Raw genomic sequence first — 17,043 nt, forward strand, 5'->3', positions numbered from 1 at the left:
TTAGATATGGCGTTGTAATTTTGTTATCTATATTCATCTACAACATCATACATCCCTCAATTTTTCAAAACTTCGATTCACATCCGCAAATGGGTCTTCAAATTTGAGAAATTGGATTGCAGATACGCGGATTTGATTTGATGACTACATGACACGTGACAATTTTTGTGAAACTTGTCTTTTGTCTAAACAACAAACTGAGCACAAAAATCTATTCAACAAACTCGACTAGTCAACGTAATTAAGAAAATTCAGTGATAAGGATATTTTTCTAGCAAAATTTGTGAATTGTAAGCAAGTTGAGAAGCAAAATGCTTTAAAAAGCTGCCTTGAAGCTACCTTTATTCAATCATGTTGTTTAGTTGAATCAATAACATATGTAGTGGTTTCATCATACTGCAGAAAAACTAAGATTGTGTTTTGTCTTTTCAATATTCTAATAAACCAATTCTAAAATGGTTTTAGCTGATTTAGGACGGAAGATTACTTCCGCATTAAAATCTCTGAGCAATGCTACAATAATCAACGAAGATGTAAGTAGATGTTCTCTTACTGTAATTCATAAATAACATCACTCGACTATAAACTTTGTATTTTACAGGTCTTGAATTCTATGCTGAAAGAAATATGTTTAGCCTTATTGGAAGCTGATGTAAACGTTGTACTTGTGAAACGATTGCGTGAAAATGTACGATCTGTCATCGATTTCGATGAAATGGCCGGCGGATTGAATAAAAGACGCATGATCCAAAGTGCCGTGTTCAAAGAACTGATAAAAGTACGAATTCTCGACATATTATATTCATCAGCTGCAGCCGAAAATATTGAATTATAATCGTCGTTTTCTTGCAGTTGGTAGATCCTGGCGTCAAAGCTTTTCAACCTGCCAAAAATAGATCGTCTGTGATAATGTTTGTTGGTTTACAAGGTTCTGGTAAAACCACTACTTGTACTAAATTAGCTTATTACTACCAGAAGAAAAACTGGAAAACATCATTAGTTTGTGCTGATACATTCCGTGCTGGTGCTTATGATCAATTGAAACAAAATGCTACAAAAGCCAGAATACCTTTTTACGGAAGGTACGTAGAGCTATGTTCTCGTTTGTAATGACCGTATTATGACGTTTTAAATAGTTTTTCCTCGATTTTTTACGGTAAAATGAGAAAAAATGAATTAATTCCGTAATTAATTATAAATGTATCCGCAACAACATGGAACGTCAACTTTTTCATGGTGAAATTCCCTAAAACGTTACGGTCATTATAAACGAGGGTTTATTTAATACACCGAAAAATTGATACTTATTTTATGTGTACTCACTGTACAGTTATACAGAAGTAGATCCAGTCGTTATAGCCCAAGATGGTGTCGAAATGTTTAAAAAAGAAGGTTTCGAAATCATCATTGTGGATACCAGCGGTAGACATAAGCAAGAAGCCTCATTATTCGAAGAGATGTTACAAGTTTCCAATGCAATTGTAAGAATCACTTTATGATTATTTCATTTTTTTTGTCATGTTCTGCCTTAATATAATAATTTGCGTTTAGAAACCCGATAATATCGTATTCGTTATGGATGCCACCATTGGTCAAGCTTGCGAAGCTCAAGCTCGAGCTTTCAAAGAAAAAGTCGATGTAGGATCTGTAATCATAACGAAATTAGATGGCCACGCTAAAGGTGGTGGTGCTTTGAGTGCGTAAGTATCGAAAAAGTTACTCCCAGCGTTCATAAAAATTAAGAAAACTGTCAACTAATCCATATCTTACTACAGCGTCGCAGCCACAAATAGTCCTATAATATTTATCGGTACCGGAGAACACATAGACGATTTTGAACCATTCAAAACCAAACCATTCGTGTCCAAATTGTTAGGAATGGGAGATATAGAAGGTCTAATTGATAAAGTTAACGAGCTTAAATTGGACGACAACGAAGAACTTATAGAGAAAATAAAACACGGACAATTCACTCTGAGAGATATGTACGAACAATTCCAAAACATCATGAAAATGGGACCCTTCTCTCAAATTATGGTATACTCGTAGTTCACTTGATATTTGAAGTTTCGTATTAGGCCATTGGAAAAATACTATTGATTGATTATTTTCAGAACATGATCCCCGGATTCAGTCAAGATTTCATGTCAAAAGGCAGCGAACAAGAATCTATGGCTAGACTGAAGAAACTGATGACCATTATGGACAGTATGAACGACGGAGGTACACAACAATTCGTTCAGCGACTATAAAAGTGTACACGTGTACTGTATTAATGGTTGAAATTTATCGATTTATAGAACTAGATCACAGAGACGGAGCTAAAATATTTTCTAAACAAACTGGCAGATACACGAGAGTAGCTCAAGGTGCAGGTGTTACCGAAAAAGAAGTTAAAGATTTGGTCGTTCAGTATACAAAATTCGCAGCAGTTGTTAAGAAGATGGGAGGTATTAAAGGATTATTCAAAGGAGGTGATATGAATAAAAATGTTAACCAAACACAGATGGCTAAATTGAATCAACAAATGGCTAGAATGATGGATCCGCGAGTACTTCATCAGATGGGTAAATTGGTTCTATTATTATACATCATTTTTGTCATTTGAGTGCAAAAATGCTGAGTTTTTTTCTTCTCATTTCAGGTGGAATGTCTGGTTTGCAAAATATGATGAGACAACTGCAGCAAGGAGCGACTGGTGGGCTTGGAAATTTAATGAGTGGTTTAGGAGGAAAATAATGCCGCATTGTAGGTGAGCGTTTGATTTGAAAATACAAATAAACTTTTATTTATTCCTTGCACCAAATATAGTTTCATTTTATCAATTTTTACAGTTCTATTCGCTAACCAAGAGCATCTCTGGTCCCTCGATACACCATGAAGTTCTACTTTTTTCTATGATCGATTTTATGCAAAAATTTCTATTATTTATTACGTATTTTCTTTCCTAAATTTTTAGGTGCGAGGATAAATTAATTTATTTATCGTTAAATTCAAACTGATTCGGTTCAACAAAAATTGGTCTGAAATCAACTTTACGGGTTTTCTTTGCTCTTCGAGATTACGCTTATTTTATTGTTTTTTTTCGTCGAATTATTTTTACAAAACTCAGTTTCATATTTATTTTTGTTGCATAGCTTACTTTGAAATTTCCCACAAACCAATGTCTTTATTTGTACAATATAATGTCTCTTATATTGAATTCACGTGTTTTTTTTTCTTTTCTTTGCGTAGGTATTTAAAAATGATAGTTTTTGTATACTGAATTTTTTAACCGTTTGTAACGATTGTTGAACATTTTTCTATCATCTTAACGTATGCAACGTTCGATGCAATTTTATTACTATCGAGCATCTTTTTTGCCAAGTGTAGTTATTGTATGTTAGAAAAATGATGTATATTAATAATAGTATTACTTCGTTTTGTAAATTTGTATAATTTTGTCCGCTGTTTGTTGATATTCTTTGAAAAATTATTGAAAATCTAAATATAATAATTTGTTTGTATTTTGAATTTTTGATTTGTTATTTAGTACGTTCATCGTTGATGATTACAGCTTTTAAATTACGTCACAAAAATATCATTACGACTAGGTAAAAAGAGTAAAAAAAAAATTACGTATGTAATTACAAAACACAACAAAATAATTGCAACTAAAGAATAAAAATAAAATAACATCACAGTTTCATGCCAAAATCGAGCGAAACGTGAAAGTTTCACATGGCACCAGCAGGTTTGGTCAACGGCGTGGTCTTATTTAAATAAGGAATATCGGTAAATCGTATCTGGCAATTTTCGGGTACACATTCAGTTTCAAAAACAACTATTTTGTTAATTTCTGGTGCAGGTTTCAAGTAACATGCGGGAACAAATAATGTCACTTGTGATCCTACTTTAGGCCAGTATCTTCCAAGATTAAAATCGTTAACGAAAATCACACCCTAAAAAATTATTTTCATGTACATTAGAGTATGCCTTTTACTGGCTAATTCAGAGCACATGCTTGTTTATATTTACCTTTCCCCAGCCGGTTAAATCAACGTAGGTATGAAACGGTTCAACCGTTCCACTGGGTAATACCAACTCTCCGTAATAGTACGCAGGAGGGGAAATAAAATTACTAGAAGGGGTTAGGTTTTCAACCCACGAAACGCTGCTAAATGGTAATCCTATCATAGTCCATGGAGTTAGAAATTGTCCATCGATCGACGGATCAGAAATAATTCCCTAAAAAATGTACAAAATCGAATTAGTTCATTTACGATTCAATGATTTTCAAGCAGTAAATCGTTTAAATTCCTACCTTGATATCTTTCAAATAAGGACCGTAATTCACACGACCCTGATTCTCCACCAATAAATGTAGTTTTGCGTTCGGTTTCGCCATTAATGAAATGCTTTTGATCAGTCTTGTACGCGAAAGTATACCGCTAGGTTTCTGGGGGGGGAAATGATTTTTATCGTGAAAATATCAGTGTCACAAAAAAAATGATCGTTTAATCTATGTACCTACTTGATCAACAAAAACGATAGCTCTATCCCTCAGATCGTACACATACAGAAGTGCTGGATCATCAATTATACTCGGTAGTGTAGTCTCATAAAGGATATATCCATAGTATACTTGCATTTGTTCGAAAGTCGAAGGTCTATCAGAATATTGTTGTACTTTATCTGGAATATGCGAATAGTTGAACAATGATACAACCGGTTTCATTGTAACTGTTCCATAATTTCCTTTCGGAGTAGGTTTAGGTATCGGAATATTTGGTATTTTGAAATACTGCGAAAATACATACGTTGTTTTCCAATAAGTAGATATTTTAAAATAATATTTCGTTTCGTTAAATTCGCATTTTGTATTTACCTACCTTCGATAATAAATCTCTTATGGCAAAATATTTATCAGTAGTATCTCCAGCTTCTGTTAATGGAGCATCGTAATCGTAAGAAGTCAACTGCGGATCGTACCGATTACCATTAATATTCGCTCCTGCAATTGGAATATTAAAATATGAAAATATGAAGATTTATGATACCTAATGAATGACCAAAATTTCTTTACCATTAGTAAAACCGAAATTTGTGCCACCAAAAAACATATAAAAATTAAAAGAAGCGTTCAGACACAACATCTCTTCCATTGAGCGTAAAATGGCGGGCGTTGATACAGTTTGTAAAGGTTGTTCCCAAACGGTAAGCCAGCCGGGATAAAATTCCGAATTTACAAGCGGTCCTTTAGGTGTGTAATCTCTCATATTGGTAAAAGATGTATTCACATTGGAGGCTGAAAGAAAATAAAATTAAAGTCGATGTGCAAAATACAAGTAAGTGTATCTAATGAGTCAAAATTAAAATTACTTGTGCCGAAATCGACAGTTGCATATACACCAGGAATAGCCCCGCATCTTAAATAACTAGCAGCCGCTCCATCGGTGGTGAACAAAACGGATTTGTTTTTTATATGCGACGACATTAGATCTCTCAGCCAGACTGTGTAATCTGAATTACAAGCGTTGTAACTTCCGTATTCGTTTTCAACCTGAATAATTAAAACTTTGTTGAGATAGGTAACGTTTTAAAGAGTCAATATTTTAGGACATTATTCATTCAATATTTTACCTGGACCATAATTATTGGACCTCCGTTGCCATATAAATATTTGTCCATTTTTGTTAGGAGCAGATCAAACCACATTTTCACTTCATTTTTGTAATCTGTAAACACAAATACGTTACTTAGATAAAATTTAAAGTGTAAACATAAAATATGTACTCCCGCAAAAAATTAAAATATGTACCTAAAGTTTTCTTCAACGGGGACAGTAAAAAATAAAAAAATCATACCTAATGCATAATTATTATTTTAAAACTTTACATTTACTTCAACAACTTTCGTGGGTACCTCTTTTTTAAAAAAATAATCAAGAAATACTTACTTACCAAATTTTTTGACATAATAAAAATAAATTTTCAAAAAAACAGTATTATTTTCGTTTTCTTTTTTTAAAAATTTTATCTGAATTTGTAACAAATGCAGCAATGTTTGATCATTTTCTGATAATTTAGTCAATATTTTAAAAAATTTTTCGATTTTTTGTTTATAAGCTAATGATCACATTTTATTCATTTTTTAAAACCATTTTCAGCAATTCCTTGTAAGTTGAGTTGAATTTTTGAAAATTTTCAACTACCCATCTAATTTTTACACTGCACTAGGCACTGCTTATACAATTTTCGCTATTTTACAAAAGTTTTCACCATTTTTTTTTTTTTTTTGCAAATTTTGTCAATTTTTTTTACATTTCACAAGTTTTTTCGACTTTTTGATGAATTTTGAAATTTTACACACTTTTTATGACCTTTTTTTGAACTGTTGTCTCAGTACACAGAGGTCGGCATAAATCAGTATTCATATTCGAAAACTGATGCGTTCTTTTCAACACCATGTTGTGTGTAATGACTGTAATGAGTAGATAGAAGGTCTTGTAGGTAGTGCGCTGTGTTCGTGGAAGTCCCACCAACACTTTGGTAATAATAGTTTCGTTCCCCACTACCTATGACACTACAGAAAAAAAAATCATGCAAATCGGAATACTGACTTATGCCGACCCCTGTATAATGAACCGGGTTTTAAATTAATTTCACTATTCAACTTTTTCATCATTTTAATGAGGTTCTTGTTATTATTATTTTTTTTTTAGTGTTTGTTTTTAGTGTAGACTCTTTCTTACTGTTTTTAAAAATCCGCAAAAAATGAATAAGTCTACCCATCTAACCATATTAAAAAGAACATAGCATAGATGATATAAATATAATATCTTACTTTCGTCATCAGTTCGAAGCTCTATCAAAGGGTATAAGTTCAACAACCAAGGAGGTAATCCACCCTACACAGGAAAAAATTAAAAAACTTGAGTACTACATTAAAATTCTCAAAAAAAGAAGCATTTGAAATAACATATAAAGGTACTTTCGTCAGTGACGTCGCGAAGCAGCCCTTCAGGATGAGAGGGGGAAAATAAATTGGACGTCTAAAATATTAAAATAAGTACAGCATTAAAATGTCAAAATTTGACGACTGAAATTTCAGAATTTTGGTCGACTTTTGAAGTCTTAATGTAATTGTATCATACATTACTTACATTAGCTGGCTTTACGGCAGACAGCTATTTAAAAAAACACCATCTTTTAGTGAAAACAAAATAAATCACATCAGCCTTGAATTTACTCACATTTTTTCAGTATGTCGGATGAAGATTAAAATTTTAAAAGTATTATTGTAAATTAAATTTAGTTGATAATAAAATACTGCGGTTTGGCTGAATAATCTAAAGCAGGAAAAATTTCAAGTTCTTATTGTCAAAACAATTTTCAATCGCATTTCGCCCACCACTAGCGACGTCACTGTACTTTTCCCTGTAAACAAAAACATACTAACAAAATCTCTTTCTGCACAAATATAAGGACCAGGACGTAAGATAACCAGCAAATCTTCTTCTGTGGCTAATTTCAAGAAATACTCTAAATCGTATTCACCGTCGAACCGATAATTACGAGGAGTTGGCTCGTGTAAGCTCCATTCGACGTATCTGGAAAAAATTTTCCAATATTAGCCTAATTTAGATTTCATACGAAAATAGGCAACTTCGAGGAGACGATCAAATACTCACGTAGAAATAGCATTTAATCCTGCAGCTCTGTACTTTCTTAACCGATCTCTCCAATACACTCTTGGAACTCGGAAATAATGCAAGGAACCGGATACGTATTGGAATGGTTTTCCATCTTTTAAGAATCTGTTATTGGCGTAGTCGATTTGAAATGAACGGTTTACACTGGGATAAATTACAGTTTCAGGATCTTGAGATAGTATTTTTTCCTGAAAAATGAAACATTTAGAAAATTATTTAGAATCGATGCTAATTCATGATATTACAAACGATGTTAAATACTGCCTATTATCTACGATGAATTTAGTCATCGAGTATGACTGATCAGGAAATTATTCCAAGAACTTGGTAGCGCATTCAAAATACCATTTCACATGACTATCTTGTATCATACTTATGATTTAACGAATAATAATTGCTCAAATTGCAAAAACATCGAGATCATTATTTCAATACATATTCAAATTCCAAATTAGGTAAAATGAAAAATTTCTGGAGAAGATAGGTAGGTAAAGTAACTTTCCCTGCTCTCAACTCGTGCCAAAATCGTTCTGCCACTCCAAGTGGACTCGCCAACTTAAGTTATTTTCAACACCCAAATCACAATCGTCCTCTTCAATTCGGAGATCTATTATTAAAGAGGTGAAAAATCGAAAAATATCTTAAAATGTTGTCAACATTCCTCAAATATATTATTTTAGACATTCTGCACTATTTTTCGAATGGAATTTTTCACCAACTTACATACATGAAAATGAAGAATTTACATCGAATAAATAGATAATGCACCTCAAGCAAAATAATTTTCCATTAGGAACACGTTAATGTAAATTTTTAGCTTACAAAGTGAAAAACCCATTAATTACTTCAGTTTAACCTACGTTTTAGTACTTTATCGTGCTTATAATTTTTTTAAATAAAAAATACTCACTTGCGAAAAACCAACCAGAACGATAAGAATGAAAAATATGTAACACATTTCTAAAATCTTTCGTTTCAAAAAAAAATACCATAAACGATCAGCTCGAAGCTGGAAAGACAAAATAGAACAGTGTCGCAGAATTTGATAGAATACTGGCTTGTATTTTGTATAGGAATCGTGTTCACGATGAGTGTTTATCTGAATGTTTTAGCGATATTTATAGAATAGTCTCTTTCCAAAACAGCCGTTTAAATGTTTGGAGTTTCAATAATTAATGGTAGGTAACGTGGTCGCGTCAGTTGTAATGAACACCGAACAGTACACAGTAGTCGAAGACATTCGATAGGTAGTGAATTTCCTTCCGTAGTATGTGGAATAAAATCAATGTGGATTACCATTTCGAATTCGGGGACGGGCAACAGACAACTGTAATCGACGAGCATGTGACACCGATAAAAAATTTATCAAGTAACGACGCTCATTGTCCTAATTGTACATGTAAATGACGTTGTTTACCGATTTTCTGACTTTGTGAACGAATAATACCGTGTACACGTTGTGTAGGTAGGTGTAGGTGTAGGTAGAGGTACTAGGTATCTTCTCAAAATCAGTGGTATGAAAAAATTAAAAAAGCAAACTTTTCAAGTCAGAAAATATGATTTTTTTAAAAATTACACGAGGAGAATTAATTACTAAATGAGCCTTCCCGCTTAATTAGCAAATACTTTACTGCTTCACAAAAGTTTTGCGTCAACTGTTTTCGTTTCGGTTTTTTTTTCAGAAAATTTCCATTTCAATTCAGTTTATTTTTAGGGAGTTGACTGCCAACGCCTAGAGTGATTTAAATATTTATGAATATTTCCTAGACTAGAAATAATGATTTTAAAACTCATTTCAAGTTCTACAATGCGTAAATTTTAAGAGAATTTTAAGAGAATTTTCTAAGATTCCACGGAGCTGTTGACATCGGATGCAATTTTTTTCTACCTCAACACTCTTCCCTCCTCCTTCCAGAATATATTACGTATTTTATATTTAAATGGGTAAAAGGGGAATCTGAATACCTACTTTCTACAGACTTAATTTACCATTTTGAAAACAGAATGTATCATTTTGACAGAAATTATACCAACATTGGAAAATGTTATTTAGATTACGTGTTCATTCAACTGCATTATTTTTTTTTTTTTTTTGAAATATGTCCTTAATCAAAATCTCAAACAGCCTTCAGAGTATATACACAGGTAGCGGAAATAGGTAGCCTGATGAGTACATGATAATTTAGATATAGGTAATAACATTTGCACTATAATTATTGAAAAAAATAGAATCCTGTGACTCCTACATCACATCGAAATGTATCAAAAATTCTCCCATTGAACTGTAATAACTTAATAGTTTCGATGCATGAAAATGTAATTGCTGGAGGGAACACTCGACAGCTAATCTTGGTTCAGAAATTTGAAATTTAATTAGGTATTAATTATAGCACCAGTAGGTAATATCTGAAAAATCAAATGCAATCCGCTTTCAACCTTTTTTCAACAGCTTGCTTGAAGAGTTTTTGAGATGCAAATAGCCTAAGCCTAATTTTCCCAACGAAAAACAAACGCAAGAGGAATTTGAGGAAGTGAGCTCAGTAATAATTGATAAAATTAATGATGTTTCATACTCTCAATTTTTCATCGAATTATTACTGAAATAAATAGCCTATCTTCATGATACGAGACCTCAAAACAGAATCACATTACACAAGTACACAATACATCTATTTATATGCTGATGTTACAACTACAACTAAAAATATGATAAAGATCATTTGATACTTTACCTCAATCACTTTTATTTTATTCTGATAATCGCTGGCAAAACTCCCGAGGAAATAGAAATAGACGAACGTCAGAAGAAAAAAATTGAACAGCAATAAGAATGCTAAACCGTAATACAGATAGGTTTTCCGGTAGAAAAGAGGAACAAAAACCATTTTTGTTTGACTTGAGAATAACAGATCGATTTAACGATGGAACATTTACAATCACTGGAAAAAGAAAGGGATTTCCATTTCGAAATTATTTTTCGAAGAAGACATACTAAGGTGTTAGATCTCACATGGTTGTTTAAATTTTTGATTTTTGATGAACGCGGCTCAGACGGTGTGATAAGATAAGGTGTGCAATCGAAAATTACACCATGCTCAGCAGATTCCTTGAATTAGCGCTGATTGAAAACATTAGACACGAGGATTTTATTGCTACTTTACGATTACGTTACTACTTCAAATTTGTTCTACCAAAATTATCCAAATAGTTTAATTAAACGAAAGAGACGAACGATTTTAAATTAATAATTTCCTCATTTTCGTCATCTCTACTGATAACATTTTATCACTGTTATCAGTTGTGGTCTAAACAATAACAAAGCATTTTTTATGAACATTTTTCCTGTTTTTCTTCCTAAACTACGAATTTTCATTCTTTCGTAAAAGTATTTTATTATTAAAAAAAACATCGACAACTTATTCTCATCCTTCAAACGCAATAAATGGAATCAGACGACCCAGCTTCGCTAAAAGAAGCATTGACCCAATATGAATCTCAAGTAAAAAAACACCTCTTTTCTATTTAAGTATGAATTCTCACATTCAGTTTAAATAAATTCATTAAAATCGCTTTGTTTTTCAGCTCACTCATGTGACAAATCTTATTCAAAACAGCGATCAAGAATCACTCGCTGGATTAAATTCTTTGAAAAGTAAGCTGGTTGAATTAATCGAATTGACAAAGGAGAGTTTGGCATCTCAAGAACCAACAGAAACAAATACAAACAGTAGTAACAATATCGACGATGAATATGCTTTATTCATGGTAAAATTGAAACGTTGTTTCATAATCATATTTCCATTAATTCATATTCGATTACTCGAACGTCACTCGTATATTTTATAGTCTGAAGTGGGAGATACTGATCAGTCTGAAAGCGTTGCAGAAACGAAAGTCACACCGAAAAAAAATACCGATACAGAAGGCCAGAAATATGATCCAGAAAAATTGGATATTTCCGAAGATGAAGATAATATAATGGTAATTTTTCGAACTACTCGTGGGAATTTTCTTTGTAATGACTAGTGTTTACTTTGCAGAATGAATTGAATAGTTTAATTGGAATAAAATGCCAAGCTCCTTATTCAGAGAATTGGACTGGTGCTGCTGTAACCTATCATAATGCTTTAATTATGAGTATAGATTCTATAGAAGATTCAGAAACGTTAAAAGTAACAATTTTCTACTTCAGTAAATCAACTTTTTGTCGCCTCTATTAATCTGAATTTTTCTTTGTACGATTTCCACCAGATAAGAGTTATATTTATAAATCCAACATCTCAGAAAATGATTCCTTGTAATTACTTCCTAGACGGAGATTGTAAATTTTCAGACGAGCGGTGTCGTTTTAGCCACGGATACGTAGTTAGTTTTTCTGATTTAAAGGAATACAAGTATGAATATTCTTATTTGAAAAATCAATATTTTACGTAGGTGGCCTAATGTTCACTCGTGAATTTTTTTCTTTCAGAGAACCAGATTTTAGCCTAATTAAAGAGAATATTCAAGTATTAGCAAAAGATACGGATAATTTGTGGAAACGTGCAATTGTGAAAGAGCTGATATCGGAGGAAAATCAGTGCACTGTTCAGTTTGAATCTGGCAGTAAAAAGATAGTAGTTATTGATTTGCATGATACATTGCCTCTGCTTGAATCAGAAGAAAATGACATGGAATCCGAATCTTGTACTCATCCAAACAGCGGTAACGCTGCTCCTAAGCAATCGATATCGAATGAAGAACACGAAGCCATTGTAGAGAAAAGTTTAACTCAGCAGCCTCTTGCAGAGAAACTGGGAGGATGGGAACAGCATACTAAAGTATATTTGCTAATGTTTTCAATCGATTTCTTGTTAAAGGACGATATATTAAGTGTATGTTATCGATCTATTACAGAGTATTGGATCAAGATTGATGGCAAAAATGGGTTATGTAGTCGGAACAGGATTAGGTAAACGTGGAGAAGGTCGAGTCGAACCTGTAGCTGCAGTTGTCCTACCACCGGGAAAATCACTCGGTAATTTTATTGCACAATATCGTAACCTTCTCATGTGATTTATTCTTAGTTACTAATTGAATTCGGGTTTTTAGATCATTGCATGAAACTTCGAGAGGCTGCTGGTGGTGATCCTAACTTATTTAAAGCCGAGAAATACCAACAAAAATTACAAAATAAAATCATAGCTCGAAATGCCAGAAAACAAAATCTACTTAAGAAACCTCGAAATGTCTTCAACTTCATAAACGATTCACTTTCAAGTAAAGGCGACTGATTTTTTTCAAATACCTACTCAATCTAATCTTTGCCAAAAATTAATTTCAATTTTTTTCAATTCAAGGTTCGTCTTCAAAACAATCTCATTCCTTTCATCAAGACGAACCAGGTTTGAAAACTTCATCAGCGCAACAGTTGAACGTCGAAGAATTGAAAGTCAGCGAACGTATTGATAAGAAAAAATATGAATTATATGTTCTTCAAGATACCTTGACAAGGCAAAAGAAAAACACCGTAGGATTCAATTCAGTCGCAAAGAAACTAAAACAAGCCCAAATGGAACTTGATTCGTTGCAAAATAAATTAAAAGACGTGAACAAAGAACAATCGTACCGAAAAACTATGAAAGAATTGACTAAGTTTTAAAACTTGTTTATTTTGTAAAAACAAAATTAAATTTTTTTCAGCTCACAATTTTTTCTTTTTTAAAAAAAATTTAAATTACAATCGATTTAAATCTCATTCCGCGTGAACTCTAGTTTCTAGCTTACATTAATAGAAAATTTTACACAATATAAAAATCACAGTCTAATAAGACGATATAAAACACATTTATGATAACACGATTGTTAGAAAAAAAAATTACACGACATTCAAGATGCATGTTACAATATTCTATCACAATGAAAACCATTATTTAAAATAATAAAAAAGTACACAAAAAATATCAACGCTTAAGTACGAGTATATCGAAATACGACGAAAAAAACTATACTAACCATAATTTCAAATTACTCAAAAGTAAAGGAAAAATATGAATTTTTAAAATCTAAATGGAACGAGATTTTCTTTATTTTTGACGCACGATTTTACTCCAGTGGCCTTAAACAGAAAAATAACGAATACAATTATTTTTCAGTCAAAAAAATAGATTAATAACAAGCGTGACATGCACTATGCGTTATGATGTATATCGACAACAGGATTATCACGTCAACAAAATTACATTAAATTAAGAAAATTTACTTTAACATAGGACTCTTATTACTAATCGTTACCATGGATCTATTAGAAGATAAATTCAACGAAGAGTGTTTTACATCTCTGGATGTTTTCTTGCTGCTTGACAAATAGTTAAAACTAGTGCTGGTACTGCTGCTGACAACATTTAATGCTAGTCTTCGCGAACAAATCTGAAGAAAACCCATCAAAATTAATTTGGTGAAAAATTTAAATATTTAAATTTTCTAAAAAGCACCAACTTTTACTTTTGAACTAGTTGACTTAAAAACAGGACGTGCAGTTGTGGAGTCCGGAGATGGAGGACAAGATCTCGAAGCTTTAGTGGTTGGTGTTGATGATTTAGAATGCCTAAAAAGCAGGTAGGTAGATATAAAATAGTTACTTCGTAGGAGAAAAATCTCAATTAAATACATCAACTTACGTAGCAATTTTTGATTTATTTATCGTTTGAGGACTCTGCATACCCACCGGAGTGGATGTTGCTACTGGGACTGATCTTCGTTTTGTTTTCTGTAAAAATCAGAATTAAACTACTAACTAACTAGCAGCAAAACGATCAATACTACGAATCAAGTTATGCCTACCAATGCGGTAGAGTCAGCTTTTAATTTACGAGACAAACGATTAAGCTTCGGTGTTTCGACTGCAAAATTAATTTTCATTAGGTATTAAACAAAGCAATACAATAAATTACACTTGAAATATATTTGAAAAATAGGTAGGTACCTAATTTTTGAGTCAGGTTTTTAGCCATACTTTCAATTGGAATAACTGCTTTCAACGGTCCCGATTCTTTGACTACTTTCGTCATTCTTTTTGTACGAATATTCGGATCTGAATTATAGAAATGATGGTATATAATTTACTTAGTTTAAAATTGATAAATGTGAACGAAAATCTCACCTTTCGAACCGAGGGGTAACCTAGGACAAGACCTCTTAATGACTACTTTTTCTCCATTGGTTTTATTGCTTAACATACTGGAATTCTGAAAGAAAAAAAACGAACCCGTAAAATATGAATATCTACGAAGATGGAACTGAAATACTTTTACAAAAAAACCACTACCTTAGAAGGGATCCTTTTCACAGGTAACTTTTCTGATTCCTCATCAGAACTAGAAGAGATCAAAGCTAATTCATCCCACGCCGGACTGACGACACAGCTCAGATCTTCATATAACTGATTAGAATTCAACATTAACGAATCGAAAGTCGTATCGTTCATACCACTCTGACCGATAAATGCTTTATTTATTGTACCAGATGCATTGATAATTTCATTAACGTCGTTTTCTATCGAATACCATTTAGTAGAAAAGAGTGAATTTCCGGAACTTGACTGCGTAGATGGCTCTTTCGAATTATTTTCTTCCGCCGGTTTCGAAAAATTATCCAGAATAGTAGATAAACGTTTGCGCAATAATTGCACCTCAGAACCTTCGCTTTCGATAGGTGACACATCCAACATATTAGAAACATCGCCGGAATACCGAAATTCTGATTCAGGCGCGGATTCGTAGACGGATTCGTTCAAATGTAAATTTAGTCGATTCAAGCTATCGATTACACTCGTTACTGAATTCATTTCGTTACTTTTAGTCACATTATGAGATGGTTTTCCGTCATTTGTTTCCATAACTTGGTCGGCGTCTATTTGTTCAGAAGATGAGTTCAACGATTGGTTCAGTATCATGTCGAATGGTTCATTTTGATCTATCTGCTTTTCCAAAGCGTCGAAGGGGTTATCTCCATCGATTACAGGCTGGCCGTCGAAATTTGGCGGAGGAATCAACGGTTTACAGTGAAATTCCACCGTCGGACTATTCCAGTCGATAAGAGACGATATATCTGAAATTCGACATATTGTTTCAAATAAATGGTAATAAATTCGATCATCAGGAGCGAAATTTGTATTCGTCTACACATTTTCTTACCTTGAGTAGTCATTTTGCAGTTGATTGATTCAAAGTTACAAATAAACGTCCAAAAAACAGCACACTTTCGTACAATTCAAGCAACAAATTACCTGATTTCATTTAAATCAGGATAAAACCAGCACTCCATAAATTTAACGTAACAACAGATTCAAATATACCGGAATATTGAACTGTTGTGTGTTATCTTATTTTTGCAAACCGGTTCACGAACTGAAATGTATGATGAGGAGGATGGGATGAATAAGACGTACATATAGCGCCATCTATAATTTCGTCAGCAAATTATTAAATCGCAGTAAAGCGGAGAGCTTCCTTTTTTCTTCGCACATAGCGCTGCACGTTAATGATCACTGACACTGATCATGTTCGTGATCACCAGGGCTGGTGACCGAAACGATCGTTTTGTTCCGTTCCGTTCATGAACAAATCACTTTGCATTTTTACTGTTCTGTTCCGTTTTGTTCATCATTTTTTCGTTCCGTTCTGTTTTGTTCTGTTCTGTTCCGTTCCGTTTTGTTCTGTTCTGTTCTGTTCCGTTCCGTTCCGTTTTTCTAAGGGAGGGGGGGGGGGTATCCCACCTGACAGAAAAATTTTTGAACTGGGCAAAGCTAGATCGAATCATCAAATTAACATTATTTTTTTGATGAATTTTTTAAACTCAAATTTAGTCCCATGTCCCAAAATGACTATGAGAAAAAAGATCAAAATTTTACTGAATTCATCTAGAATGTGCTATAATCAATTAATCATGTCCCACCACCCACCACTCCCGCCGAATCAACTGAAAATGATTTTCAGCCATTTTGAGCAATTTTCATTTCTGCAACCTTCCAGCAGATTTTTGAGAATCGAAATTTCCACTAAATTTTACCAAATGAAGATGGAATTGGAAAGCTAAAATTCACACTTGACCATCCGCCCCCCCCCCCCATTGTAACCTGCTGAGTTGGCAGTTGGCTGATTTTTCATTTTGTTCTGTTCTGTTCTGTTCCGTTCCGTTCCAATTTTTCTTTCTGTTTTGTTCTGTTCTGTTCTGTTCTGTTCAAGAGCACTTCCTTATCTTATTTGTTCTGTTCTGGTTTTGTTCATTTTGTTCTGTTCCGTTCCGTTCTGTTCTGTTCTGTTCTCAATAAGATTTTTTCCTGATTTGTTTATTGTTCCGTTTATTCGTTC

General features: G+C 33.1%; 4 protein-coding genes across 7 annotated transcripts; 2 read left to right on the top strand and 2 right to left on the bottom strand.

Moving 5' to 3' along the window:
* The first annotated feature begins 202 nt into the window (after positions 1-202).
* On the top strand, positions 203-3,506 carry Srp54k (signal recognition particle 54k). 2 transcript variants are annotated; one of them, XM_065344331.1, is made up of 10 exons: positions 203-533; positions 602-778; positions 853-1,082; positions 1,331-1,481; positions 1,552-1,700; positions 1,776-2,037; positions 2,115-2,223; positions 2,301-2,567; positions 2,645-2,748; positions 2,835-3,506. In XM_065344331.1, exons 1-9 carry the CDS (start codon positions 456-458, stop codon positions 2,737-2,739), a joined length of 1,518 nt encoding a protein of 505 aa, XP_065200403.1. In that variant the 5' UTR covers positions 203-455; the 3' UTR covers positions 2,740-2,748; positions 2,835-3,506. The 2 variants fall into 2 exon arrangements, with proteins under 2 accessions (XP_065200403.1, XP_065200402.1); XM_065344330.1 differs by having other exon boundaries at positions 204-533; positions 2,645-2,752.
* LOC135831667 (beta-galactosidase-like) lies at positions 3,489-10,940 on the bottom strand. 2 transcript variants are annotated; one of them, XM_065344327.1, is made up of 12 exons: positions 10,426-10,940; positions 7,673-7,881; positions 7,441-7,591; positions 6,826-6,889; positions 5,623-5,717; positions 5,362-5,542; positions 5,066-5,287; positions 4,872-4,993; positions 4,514-4,783; positions 4,304-4,438; positions 4,018-4,227; positions 3,489-3,941 (listed from the first exon to the last, which is right to left on the bottom strand). In XM_065344327.1, exons 1-12 carry the CDS (start codon positions 10,576-10,578, stop codon positions 3,717-3,719), a joined length of 2,037 nt encoding a protein of 678 aa, XP_065200399.1. In that variant the 5' UTR covers positions 10,579-10,940; the 3' UTR covers positions 3,489-3,716. The 2 variants fall into 2 exon arrangements, with proteins under 2 accessions (XP_065200399.1, XP_065200400.1); XM_065344328.1 differs by lacking the exon at positions 10,426-10,940 and adding an exon at positions 8,604-9,050.
* A 40-nt stretch (positions 10,941-10,980) lies between these two features.
* Positions 10,981-13,382, top strand: LOC135831669 (zinc finger CCCH-type with G patch domain-containing protein). The gene is made up of 9 exons (XM_065344329.1): positions 10,981-11,192; positions 11,276-11,458; positions 11,540-11,674; positions 11,734-11,865; positions 11,945-12,087; positions 12,165-12,513; positions 12,590-12,710; positions 12,785-12,952; positions 13,033-13,382. The coding sequence occupies exons 1-9, from the start codon at positions 11,136-11,138 to the stop codon at positions 13,332-13,334; spliced, it is 1,590 nt and encodes a 529-aa protein (XP_065200401.1). The 5' UTR covers positions 10,981-11,135; the 3' UTR covers positions 13,335-13,382.
* LOC135831671 (uncharacterized) lies at positions 13,325-16,125 on the bottom strand. 2 transcript variants are annotated; one of them, XM_065344334.1, is made up of 9 exons: positions 15,868-16,125; positions 15,000-15,781; positions 14,835-14,919; positions 14,658-14,765; positions 14,516-14,574; positions 14,353-14,441; positions 14,177-14,279; positions 13,967-14,101; positions 13,325-13,790 (listed from the first exon to the last, which is right to left on the bottom strand). In XM_065344334.1, exons 1-9 carry the CDS (start codon positions 15,878-15,880, stop codon positions 13,731-13,733), a joined length of 1,434 nt encoding a protein of 477 aa, XP_065200406.1. In that variant the 5' UTR covers positions 15,881-16,125; the 3' UTR covers positions 13,325-13,730. The 2 variants fall into 2 exon arrangements, with proteins under 2 accessions (XP_065200406.1, XP_065200405.1); XM_065344333.1 differs by having other exon boundaries at positions 14,171-14,279; positions 15,868-16,124.
* Positions 16,126-17,043: the final 918 nt, after the last annotated feature.

The sequence above is a fragment of the Planococcus citri genome, chromosome 1 (genome assembly GCF_950023065.1).
Source record: "Planococcus citri chromosome 1, ihPlaCitr1.1, whole genome shotgun sequence".
Classification (NCBI taxonomy): Eukaryota; Metazoa; Arthropoda; class Insecta; order Hemiptera; family Pseudococcidae; genus Planococcus; species Planococcus citri.